Source organism: Hirsutella rhossiliensis (assembly GCF_020360975.1).
Source record: "Hirsutella rhossiliensis strain HR02 chromosome Unknown scaffold00010, whole genome shotgun sequence".
Lineage (NCBI taxonomy): Eukaryota > Fungi > Ascomycota > Sordariomycetes > Hypocreales > Ophiocordycipitaceae > Hirsutella > Hirsutella rhossiliensis.
In genome coordinates this window covers 1,297,356-1,310,528 of record NW_025408676.1, presented here as the reverse complement: position 1 = coordinate 1,310,528, position 13,173 = coordinate 1,297,356, and the positions used below count along the sequence as shown (strand labels likewise).

Genomic DNA, 13,173 nt, shown 5'->3' with positions numbered 1-13,173 from the left:
TTGCACCTCTTTTTAGCTCCTTCTTCCTTCTTCTATACCGGGTGTTTTTAGCTTCCTTAGTCCCTTATGCTAAGGGATATCTCCGAGAACTACGAAATCAGGCCACGCTTCGCGATACTTACCCCTACCCTCCTCTCTATACCTCCTTTTAGCTCCTTCTTTAAAACCTATTTTTTAGCTTCTTAGGTCCCTCGTACTAAGGGATATCTCTAAGAACTATAAAATTAAGCTATACTTCGCGATAATAATAGTCTATACTAGCTATAATAATATAGCTAGCGAATTCCCTAAGTTAATAATATATTAAAGGTAGCTTAAGAGCTACTTAAGTAAGAACCTATTTATAAAGGTATTTTTCTTACTCTTAACTAAGCCTTTAAGATACCTCTTTTACCTTCTTTATAAGTAGTACTCCTTTAAAATATATTTAAAGGGTTATTCTTAAAATACCTTACTTATAACTAGCTTAAAGCTAAGGTATACTATTATTAATAGCTTAGAGCGCTTCTTAAAGCTAGTTTTTAATATATTTAAAAAGATAAGGTATTACTAATTTAAATAATATTTATTTTATAATTATTAAATAAAAGATATATAAGAAAACGCGGTTATAATATAGTAAGTAGTTAATATAATAGTAATATAAAGAGGTATTAAAAGTAAGGGGTACTAAAAGCTAGGTATATTAACTTACTTATAACCCTTTAGCTATAATAAGACCGGTCTTTAGTTATAAGCCCTATAAAAATATAAAGTAAATATAGGCTATATAGGTAATAGTACTAAGAGAACCTTATATAGTTAATTTTTAACTATAACGCTTTATATATTTTTATAGAGCTATAATATAACCTACCTATATTAACGCCTTCCTAAGGTATTATAAATAGCTTTAATAAAGGCTTCTTTATATAAGCTAGCGGTAATAAGTAGCCGCGGCCGCCTAAAAAGATAATAAAGGGATATAACTAAATTAATATACTTATTTATATAGGCTTAAACTACTAGTACTTTTATTATAGTAATATTTACTAGTAAATTAATATACCTTTAATTATTAAGGGTCCTTATTAGCTAATATTCTTCTTTAAGACTAAAGACTAGTCTTACTATAGTTAAAAGGAAAGAGTATATTAAAAGCCTAAATAGTACTATATATTAATAGGTAATTTAGAGATATTTCGTAAAATAATCTTAAAGAAGGTCTTATATATATATCTATAAAAATAGTACGTGATTTTTTTTATATAGGGTCTTTCTTAGTATTCTACGATTTCTTACTATATATAACATAGATATTTAGGGACGCTTTATCTTCCTTAGTCTCTACTAAACCCGTATATCTACCTAGTAGCTAAGAGTTAATATAGAAGCCTGGGGGAACGCAAGGCAAAGAGCGGGACTTTAGGACGCAGCCTTGCCTGCTACAGCACCCTGTTGCAAGGCAGGCGAGCCTCCTCCTGGCTGCTTCGGCTGCTTCGGCTCCTTCTGCTCCTTCTGCTCCTTCGGCTCCTTCTGCTCCTTCTGCTCCTTCTGCTCCTTCTGCTCCTTCTGCTCCTTCTGCTCCTTCTGCTCCTTCTGCTCCTTCTGCTCCTTCTGCTCCTTCTGCTCCTTCTGCTCCTTCTGCTCCTTCTGCTCCTTCTGCTCCTTCTGCTCCTTCTGCTCCTTCTGCTCCTTCTGCTCCTTCTGCTCCTTCTGCTCCTTCTGCTCCTTCTGCTCCTTCTGCTCCTTCTGCTCCTTCTGCTCCTTCTGCTCCTTCTGCTCCTTCTGCTCCTTCTGCTCCTTCTGCTCCTTCTGCTCCTTCTGCTCCTTCTGCTCCTTCTGCTCCTTCTGCTCCTTCTGCTCCTTCTGCTCCTTCTGCTCCTTCTGCTCCTTCTGCTGCGTCTTCTGCTGCGTCTGCTTCTTCTGCTGCTCTTGCATACCATTCTTGTCCATTTCCCATTGGTAATTGGCATCTTGGAACGCCTCCTTGATCTTTTGCTCTTTAGCCTTCTTTTCCGACTCCTCCTTCTCGTGTGCAATCCGCTCTTGTTCCATCTCCTGAATGATATGTTAGCAGTGGCCAGCGGGCAATGTATGTGTGCCTAAGCATACCTCCATATGCCGGATGTCGTCCACGCTGGGCTCATAAAGGTGCCATATGACATAGTGAGGCAAGCCTACTACCGAGTATTGCATCCGCCTCGCCATCTGAGCAGGTCAGGTTAGCTAGCGCCATGTGTGACGCTTCAAGGTTACTCACTTTGCCAAACCCCTCCGTCTCCGCGTGCTTCAGGAAGCTGAAAGCCGGAAAATGAACACCAGTCCGAAACACTTTTGCCCTTGCCAGGATGCTGACGCCCCCGACGCCATCAATCTCCATTTCCATGTCAGGATCCCCGTAGGGATCACGAAGATAAGCGAGGTGTGGTCGCCACGTAGCATATTCCGCGTAGCCCTCAACGATGACGGCATCTTCATCCAACGTGTCAGCTAGCGCAAGCGCGGTTTCCGATTCTTGCCAGGAATTCAAGTCGTAGGGCTGTTCGCCGCCAAGCCAGTCGGGCAGAGGCCGCCAAACATCTATAATCCTGTCAGAGACGGGAGCATGACAACGTATGGGAGGACCAAGGGTGGCCGTGAATTGGCATACTCGGAACAATGACATCCTTGTTGTGCCGCATGAGATCCTCAAGAATCGTAAACGGAGCAGTCTCGACATCGACATCGCGCCAGTATACCCAGGAGTGGTAGGGCCGTAATGCGGCGCTCAGCAACCAGTTCCGGGCTTGCGCCATCAGCTTTCTGCGGCTCGCCTGTGCCGCAAAGCCGTGCCGACTTTCCACATCCTGATTCACCTTCTGACCAAAGTCTTTCTCGATGATGGAGATCTCGCCATACGGCTGCTTCGGGTCTTGGTCGGCCTGAATAAGCTTCAGGCTGTCTGACAGTACCTCCAGCGTTCGGTCTTTGGAATCTGATACCAGGAAAGCCAGGTCGATGAGGTGATGGGGATAGGTGAAGTTGCGCAGGTGAGAAAAGAACATGGCAAGATGAGGCTCGGCGTCGCGCAGTGGAACGCATAGCAGTATACGCTCCTCGCGTTCCCATCCACGTGCAGTGCCTTGGACATTCGTCAGGTCGTAGTATCGAACGGTCTCGAGTTCTAGGTCACTAGGTGAAGAGAGGATGCCCAGGGACACAGGCCTGTGCGGCCAAATCCACAGACAGAGGAGGATAAAGGCGAAGGCAGCAGCGCCGAGGCGGACGAGGAGTTTCCTCTGGCGTCGATTCACCGGTGCAGATGTCCGAGGTTGGAATCTGATGTCAACATCACGGTCAGCGGGTGCGCGGACAGGCGGGAAGCAGAAAAGCAATAATCGCGCCTCGTCGAGGGGGCTCACCTGTGGGGAGAGATGTCAAACGTGTTTCCGCGCGGGTAGCCGTTGGCGAAGCCACTGTTGTGGTGCCGGGGCATCATCTTGAAGTCGAAAAGGAAGACATGCGAAACCTCCTGGAATGTCGGCCGCGCTTCGCCGCGCTTCAATATCGACAGGTAAGCGGCGCCGTGTGCTCGAGAATTCTTTGCCGTTATCGTAGATTGCAGTCGCAGGGCTCAAAGTCGTGGCGGCAGAGGATCAAGTATCTGCGAGCATGGTGGACATTTGAAGGGACACGCAGCGACACCACCAGACAGCCTCCTAACCCAACGACCCACCCCGTATATCCGGAAGAGCGCGCACAACTCAAGGCCGCGCAGGTTTCGCACTAAAAGTGTACTTAGGTACCTAGCGGCGTGTACCAATCACGCGAACTGCCGTACTTCGTACACATGTAAGGTACCTACCTTAGGTATCTAGGTAGGCACTTACTATATGAGTAGAGTAAAGCTATTTATACAACGCCCTTTTACTATTAGTATAACAGATCCATTTTTTCGGTACGTACCCCCGCCAGCCCGCCCCGCCCAAAGTACCGCGCCCGGCCTAGTAAGTATCCGTATCTTTTAAATGCCCTCGTCCACACACACATACATTGCGCCTACCTACACCTACCTACTTATCCACACATATAAATTTAAAGCTATCCTAATTGCCGCAATAGACCCTCTTCTTAACCTTCTTAACGCTAACAACGCCCCTATCGCCGACGCCGCCGACGCCGCAGTCGCTAACGCTGCTGTCCCTAACGCTCGAGACGGTGTGATTAATTGCTTGCCGCCGTCGCTGGGCTTTAATTCCTACGATATAGTATATAGCTTCGTCTAAGGGTTTCTTCGCGATAACGGTGCCGCTATCGTTAGACGGTTAAGCTTATATAAGCGAGATATTAATAGGGCCTCCCTTATATTACGAGTCTATTTTATATATAATCGTAGCCCATAGCGGGCTTCCTTAAGTATAGGGCTATACTAGACTTCTACCTAGAAGTAATGTCGCGTATACTATATGCGTTAATTGACGCTGTCGCTTGTATCTAACAGGCGGCCACATCTTTTTCGTGACAGTTATGAGCCCGGGAGGGGATGGCACACCACCCCTGCAACTTCCGGTAACTGCGCGCGGTGCGGGGTTCAATCCCCCGTAGACGACTACCTCTCTTGGATTTCCTTGGGTTATTGGCGTGGCGCTTGGTGTTCGACTCCCGCGTCTTGGGCTATAAGGTCCAGGGCTCCCGGCGGAGCCGCGATCCCTGAGGGGGTGTGTCGGAAGACGCGGTTGTCAGTTATATGTGTCAATTGCAGCGCACCTGTCGGAGCGCGTTCCACTTTTGCCTGCGTGGCGCAATGGTCTTCGCGATAAGTAAGACTATCTCTTCCGCCTTAATATTATAGCTTCCTTTAACAAAGGTCTATAAAAGTAGGAGTTTTAAGTTACTAAGCCTTCCTATAATTATAAGCCGTCTCTTAATCTATTAGTATATAATATTTATCGCCGTTAGACTAGAACCTAGTAAGACCTTAAGAGATATCTATCTAAGTATAAAGCCCTCTTAGCCTAAGAGCTTTTTAGTATCCTTCGATATATAGAGCCCGCCGCCGCTAACTTCTAACTACGAGACGTCTATAACGATTATTAAAAGCTTTATTTAAAAGCTTTAGACGGTAAGATAGCTACTTAAACGTTTATTAGGTATTTCTAGCGTAAGGGCCTTCCTTATTACGTTTAATTCGACCTATCTAATAAAAATAAGGTTTAAGGCGTATTATAGACCTACCCTTAGTATATTAAGATATAAAAGCGGTTTCTAAAGGTTCTTAGTCTTAATAATATATATAAGACTAACTACTTTAAACTCTTTCTTTTTTAGGTTACTAGTATTATTAATTAGAAATCCCTTACTAACTTTACCTTTAAACTTATTAATATAAAAAGGGAAGAGGGCTATTAGTAGCTCTTAAAATCCCTTAACGATCTTTATATTAAGGTTAAGGTAAAAGAGCTTAGTATTATAGTTATTAATAAAGAAGCTATATTAAAGAAGGCTCTTTTAAGTATCTTCCCTTATATATAGTAATAGCTATATATCTTTTATACTAATAGTAATATTTAAGTATAAATCTAGTCTTACTAGAAAGATACTATAAATCCTAATAGTAACGAAAACCCTTTAGATCTTAAGATACCTTTAAAGGCTAAGGTAATCCTTACCTAAGAGGCTATAGCTAATAGGGCAAATAATAATATTAAATTAAGGCTTAACCTTAATAGGGATCTTAACTACGATCGTAAGGGTATATTACTTACTTAGCGGCGTATTATCTTTATATATATAGAGGCGGATTTCTTTAAGTTATAGCAGCGGCTTAATAAAGTCTTTAGATATACTAAGGCTATATTATAACTTATATCTTAAACGAATATATACCCTTATAAGAGTAGTAAGCTTAGTACTATATCTACCGCTATTATAACTTTAGTTAATAGGTTAATAGCCCGGTTAAGACTACTTATAAGGATATAAAGTTATATTTACTTATAAGTATAGCCGACCTTTTATACCTTTATAATACTTTTATCTAGATAATTAGAAATAAGGAAATCTTATACCTATAGATAGCCTTATAGTAAGTAATATAATAACGGCGTTTCTTTTAAAGCTAGTAGTAGCTTAGAGATATTAACGTTATAGTTATATACTAAGTAGTTAACCTTCTTACTATATAGTACTAGCTTACTATAGCTACGATACCTTTATTTATATAAGGGTTAACGCTGTTACGGCCTTATAGTAAGAACTTTATATACTAATTCGGGCTACCTTACGCTTATATTATCCTTAAACGCTTTTAAGCTAGCTTAATACTTAATAAGGCTAATATTCTTCTATAATAGTAGCTTAAGAAGCTATTAGTAATACCCCCCCCCCTTTTTAATAGGTTTCTTACTAATTCCTACTACTAGGACCTTAATAAGCTATTACTTTAAGTCTATAATCCTAATATTATTATAGTTATATAAGGCCGGCCTTATAATATAAAGTTACCTATACCTAGCTCGCTTATAGCTAGGGTATCGTAAGTTATAATAGCGGCGGCTACTACGCTAGTAGAAGTAATAGTAGTAGCGATAGCGATAGTAGTAAACGCTATAGCGGTAATAGCGGCGATAAGGGTATTACGGCGGCTGCTTAATTTAAGGGGTAGCTCGAGGCGCCTTAACGTAAGTATACGACGGTACTAGGGCTAAGATAAGATCGACGAGCTAAGCTAGAGCCCTTGGTCCCTTATAGCGTCTTAATAACGATTGCCCGCCTAAGGAAATACTAGGGGAAGGGGATTAAGAGGAGGATATAGCTAGAGGGGCATGCCTATAGCCTCGTAGCCGGCGGTATCGTCGTAGCCGGCGGCATCGTCGTAGCCGGCTACTTCGTTAGGCGTTAAAGGGATCGTTAAGTAGTAAGCTATTAAGTAGGTGCCGCCGCCGCCGCCGCCGCTAGCCATATAGCTATAAGGGCAGCGGCGGCGGCAGCGGCGGTAGCTATAGCCGGGTTAATTAGTAAGCTATTATAATATTAACTTAAGGCTAGAAATATATTATTTAAGCGAATTAAGCGGACGCGTTATATAGCTATAGCTATACCGGTAAAAGGGGCGTAAAGTATATATATATATATAGATAAGGGCATTTAAAAGGTATAGGTACTTATTAGGGCGGACGCGGTATAAGTAGTATAGGGGCCTAGCATAGGTATATATTTAAAAAATAGGTCTATTATATTAATAGTAAAAGGGCGTTATATAAATAGCTTTACTTTATAAGTATTACTATTTATATAATAGTATATTACTATTTATATACTTAACTTATTTTTAAGATATATATTAAAGCTAGTCTACCTTACTTATTTATACCGCGCGCGCTTAGTAAGTACTTATACCGCTTAAATACCTATACCCGCGCCTACGTTTACCTATATATAAGTTAGTATACCTAGCTTCTAGTACCTTTTATTTCTAGTACCCTTTATAGTACTAAGGTAAGTATATTTTAAACGTAATTAAAGCTATATTTTAATATTATAATAATTAAATTTAGTATTTCTAGCTATTTTAGCTACTAGCTATTATAAAGAGTATTAAATCTTATATTCTAATTAGCTATAACGGCGGTAGCCGGCTTAAGTATATACTCGAGCTATTTCTTTATCTTTATAACTTATTTAATCTATATAAACTGCTTATTAAGGTCCTAAGGGATAATTTTTTTTAAGGCTATAAATAATATAATTAATACTTTAGCTATTATATTTAAAGCTAGGAGGCTATAAGCTATTAATTTTACTTATTAAGGCTATAGCTAACCTTATTAAAAAGTAGTTAGATCGTACGGTTAACTTAACTATAGTTTTCTAGCCTTATAATAAAGTAATAGACTTCTTATAATCGTTTAAGCGTTTTAAGGGTATTATAAATAGCTAGGGTACTAGAATTCTTTCTTTTTAATAATATTAACGGCGTTAATAGCTATAGTAAGATAAACTAGCTTAGTAAGGGCTTTACTATATTAACTAGCTATAATCCTAACCTATACTACCTACCCTTAATATTCTTTTTAGTTAGACCGGCCTACTAAGCTTAATAATATACTTAAAGAAAGGTAGTTTGATAAGTAAGATCGTACCCCTATAGATATTAGCCCGTTAAAAGAATAAGACCCTTAGTACTCCTTATCTAACTTACTTTTAAGTATACTTAAAGGCTTTATAAAGACTTTAATTATTTAATAAGGTATCTTCCTTAATTATAGTTAATTTAAATTTTATTTTTCCCCCTTTAAAGTATAGGCCGTTAGTTACGCGACTTTAGTAAAGATAAAAAGGTATAAAGTAAAGAAATCTCTAAGACTTATATTAATAACCTAAGACCCTTAGAGCTATATATAGGACCGATAATTAGATAATTATATAGTTAATTACTTTATTAATCCTTAGCTATATACTATATATACTTTAGGTATATACCCTTATCCCTATTAAAACTAGTCTTTAAGGCGTAAACTTATTATTCCGTTTTATTTATATAGCGATAAGTAGCTTTATAAAGCTAAGAATACTTAAAGGATAATAGTACTATTTAGAAAAAAAAATCTAGGGATTTAATAATTAAAGTAGTAACTACCTTAATAGCTAGAGTTAGGGACCTAATAAGGTAATAGACTTACTAGGAAATAAATAATTAGATAATACTTTTACTAGTAGTAAAAGAAAAGTAATAAGCTAATACTAAAAAACCCTAAGCTTTTATTATTAGCCTTATAACCTTTAATACTAGTAACTTAGTTAAGAAACTATAATCTTTATATAATACTTTAAAAGATATAAATAATAATAATAGTATAATCTAAACTATTTTAGAACCCTACTAAGACCTCTTACTTATATATATACTAATAATATTAATATAGGTATTAATAAGGGATACCTTAATAACCTTAACCTTAGCTCTCTTTTATATAGTAGCTTATAGAGAACGCTTACTTCTTACTAATAAATAAGAAAGTAAGTAATAAGATAGTTATAATAAGATATCCTTTAACTCTAAAAACTCTAACTTTAAATTTTATAACCTTATAATTTATAGGTATACTATATTTAAAAACGCTAGCTATTAAAAGGGATTATTTAATCCTACTACTAGTAATATAAAAAAAATTAAGGTAGATATTAATAAGATTACTAATAAACTTAGAGATATACTTACTAAAAGCTAAGATAGCTTTATAAAAGACTCCTCTAACTATAACTCCTACCTATTAATAAATTTAATAGTAAAAATATAACTAAATTCTTTAAGAAGTTTAAATAAGAGATATATATTAACTATATTTATAATAAGGATAAAATAAACTAGCTTAAAGTCTATATCTCCTTTATATAAGCCCTTACTATTAAAATTCTTATAAATAGACTTACTTAAAAAGAAGTAAAAAAGAGACTCTTTTAATACTACTATATATATAATATTAAATAACTAGAAACTACTAACGACCGCTTAGACTATTATAATACTAAAAAGCTTAAGACTATTATAAAAGTTATAAAATAGCTTAGTCTTTACTTATACTTATAGCGTAAGGTATAACTTAATAGCTAGGAAGAATCTATAGTTTATTTATACTTTATCTACTATATAATACTAAAGGAACTTATTATTAATATTATAAAGAGAAATAAGAAGATATTTAAAGTTATCTTAAAACTATTATATAAAAGCCTTATCTATATAATTAATAACTATTTAGTACCTTACTAAGACGTTAAGTAATAAAATATAGTATCTAAAGTTTATAATTAAAAGCTTAAGAACTTAAAGAAAGACTAGCTCTTTAAAGAAATTAATAAAGTAAAAGAGGAAGCTAAATCTAATAAAAGTAAAGAAAAACTTCTTAAAAAGTTAAAGAAAATAAATAAGAAACCTAGATAGCCTATAAAGGAGATCTTAGACTTAATAAAAGCCTTTAAAGATATAAAGATTAACCTTACTTACTAGTAAGAGTAGATATTTAACTAGCTTAATAAGGAATAGAAACGTATTAATAGTAATATAATAACCGGTATTATTTCTAAGGGATAAACCTATTAAGGGGTTTATATTAATAGATATAATAAGGTATAGTCTAAGTAATAATAAGTATATTACGTTAGTAATAAGTTAGAGGTTATAGACTATAGACTATAACTAAGTAATTAAAATTAAAGATAGAATTATAATAAAGATCTATATTAAAAGCTAGAGAGCTATTTATTTAAAAGAGTAAAAGTAGGTAGCTATATATACCTATAGAGACTATCCTTAGATTATAGGCCTAGCTATAATCCCTAATATTAGATCGTATAAAGCGTAGTAATCTTATTAATCCTAGATTACTTAGATCTTTATAATCCCCTCGATCTTATATTTATTAGATAGTTATACTAACTATTTATTTATTAGACTATATTATATACTTAACGCGGTCGACTATTAGTAGCTTAGTAGCTATAGTCGTAATAAGTAAAGGCTACTCTTTAAGTTATAAATAAAGAGGTAGTATAAAAAAAGCGTAATTCCCTTAGTACTTATTAATAGGTTTTCTTAAATAAGTATATATATTTAAAGGCTTATTATATACTAAGTAAATATATAGCTAAACTCCTTTATATTACTACTTATAAAATAAGTTAAAGCTATAGTTATACTTCTCGTAAAGAGAGATATAAGAAGTATATAAAAATATATAAAGGTAAAATTAAAAGTAAGGGGTTAGATAGGTAAGGTAGAGAGATTTAATTCTTATAAGAGTAGTAATAAAGGTAAGGAAGTAATTATTATATTGCTTTAATTATCCTTCTTTCTTTTATTTAACGCCCCCTTTTATACCTATTTAGTATCTTAATTAATAAAGAAGATCTTACTTAAAGAAGCTATTAATATTATTTTAACTACTAAGCTTTTTACTAGTTTTTTCCCTCCTTTTTACCCGTTACCGATATATCCGTCTTATCTCTTACTACTTATACTTTCTTTTATACTCCTACCCTCCTTTCTATACCTCTTTTTAGCTCCTTCTTCCTTTTTCTATACTAAGCGTTTTTAGCTTCCTTAGTCCCTCGTACTAAGGGATATCTCTAAGAACTATAAAATTAAGCTACGCTTCGCGATATACCCCTTTAGCTATAGCTTGCCCCTTAAGGGTATAGCTAATATAGCTTTAGGCTAGTAAGCGTATAAAAGAGGTTCTTAGCTTTATACTTCTCCCTTTACTTAAGGAAAGTAAGGGCCGTTTTAGGTCCCTAGGCTCTTTTAAACCTACTTAAGAAATAAGGGTTTAAAGAAAGGAAAGTCTTATAAGAAAGGGGGCCTTCTTAAAAGGGAAAAACCTAATTAAATAAGGGGCCCTTTAAAGGGAAAAACCTTTTCCTTTTCTTTAGCTATAGATATTACCTTCTTATACGTACTATTAGCTCCTCTTAAAGACTCTTAAAGTAAGCCTTTAAAGATAGCTTTTCTTAAATATTTTTTAGCTTAATTTACTATAAAAAGATAGCTAGCTTCTACTTTAGTAAGGTATTATAACTATAGCTACTAGGCCGCTAATAGTCGACCGCGTTAAGTATATAATACGGTTTAATAGATAAATAGTTAGTATAACTATTTAATAGATATAGGATTAAAGGGATTATAAAGATCTAAGTAATCTAAGATTAATAAGATTACTACGCTTTATATAATCTAATATTAAGGATTATAGCTAGGCCTATAATCTAAGGATAGTCTTTATAAGTATATATAGCTACTTACTTTTACTCCTTTAAATAGATAGCTCGATAGCTTTTAATATAGATCTTTATTATTCTCGCGAAGAGAGATATAAGAAGTATATATAAAATATATAAAGGTAAAATTAAAAGTAAGGGGTCGGATAAGTAGGGTAGAGAGTTTTAATTCTTACGGAAGTAGTAATAAAGGTAGGGGAGTAATTATTATATTGCCTTAATTATCCTTCTTTCCTTTATCTAAAATCCCTCTTTATACCTATCTAGTATCTCGATTAATAATAAAGATCCTGCTTAAAGAAGCTACTAATGTCCTTTCGACTACTAAGCTTTTTACCGGTTTTTCCCTTCCTTTTTAGCCGTTACCGGCATATCCGTCTTATCTCTCGCTACCTCTATAGGAAGCTATCGCTACTTCTACTTCCCCTCTTACCCCTACCCTCCTCTCTATACCTCTTTTTAGCTTCCTAGGTCCCTTATACTAAGGGATATCTCTAAGAACTACGAAATTAAGCTACGCTTCGCGATATACCCCCTTAGCTATAGCCTGCCCTTATAGAAAGGGTAAAGCTAAATACCTAGGCCGGTAAGCGTATAGAGGAGGTCTTAGTTTATACTTATCCCCTACTTAAGAAATCCGGGTTTTAGCCCTAGGCTCTTTTAGACCTACTTTAGGAAAAGGGCCTTAGGAGGAAATTAAGTCCTATAAGAAAGGGGCTTCTCTAAGGATAAGTCCTTAAAGGGGGCCTTTAAGAAGAATAAGTCCTAATTAAGCTAGGGGCCCTCCTTTAAGATAAGTCCTAATTCCTCTCTTTAGCTATAGACGTCTCCTTCCTCCTACGTACTATTAGCTCCTCTCGTAGACTCTTAAGGCGGGTTTCTAAGGATAGCTTCTCTCGAACGTCTTCTAGCCTAATTTACTATAAAAAGACAGCTAGCTTCTACTTCGGTAAGGGCTTCGTAAGACCATTAGCTTTTATCGATACTATTAAAACCTAATAGACGGAAATAAGTCCCCTTTAGACCTCTTAGTATAACTAATACTAGTAAATATTAATATATCGTAGCTAGGTTAATAACTTACTATTTTCTATAAGAATTCGTATAGTCTATATATTATTGTATTCTATAGCTAATAAGGTCGGAATTTATAGTTATAGAGATATTAATAGCCGGCTAAGGAAAATCGCTTCTTTTAACGCTTCTAAAAGAGCTAGTAGCTCTACCTCCGTACTAAAAGTTATAACGGTAGCTTACTTCGAAGCTCTCTAAGTAATAGTTCCTCTAAAAAGGGATATAATATACCCTTATAAGCTCTTTCTATTTAAAGAATTATCTATAAAGGACGAATCGCTCGAATAAAGGAAGATTTTAGCAGCTAATTTCCTTCCCTACCCTCCTAGGCGTAGACTATATAATCTCGTTAAATAGAGATAA

The 13,173-nt window shown here is 35.8% G+C and overlaps 1 protein-coding gene across 1 annotated transcript; it reads right to left on the bottom strand.

Moving 5' to 3' along the window:
* Positions 1 to 1,404: 1,404 nt before the first annotated feature.
* On the bottom strand, positions 1,405 to 3,460 carry HRG_08489 (anp1 domain-containing protein; the record flags this gene model as incomplete). The annotated part of the gene is made up of 5 exons (XM_044866960.1): positions 1,405 to 2,040; positions 2,095 to 2,190; positions 2,243 to 2,562; positions 2,633 to 3,300; positions 3,384 to 3,460. The coding sequence occupies 5 exons, from the start codon at positions 3,458 to 3,460 to the stop codon at positions 1,405 to 1,407; spliced, it is 1,797 nt and encodes a 598-aa protein (XP_044717847.1).
* Between the last annotated feature and the right edge of the window lie 9,713 nt (positions 3,461 to 13,173).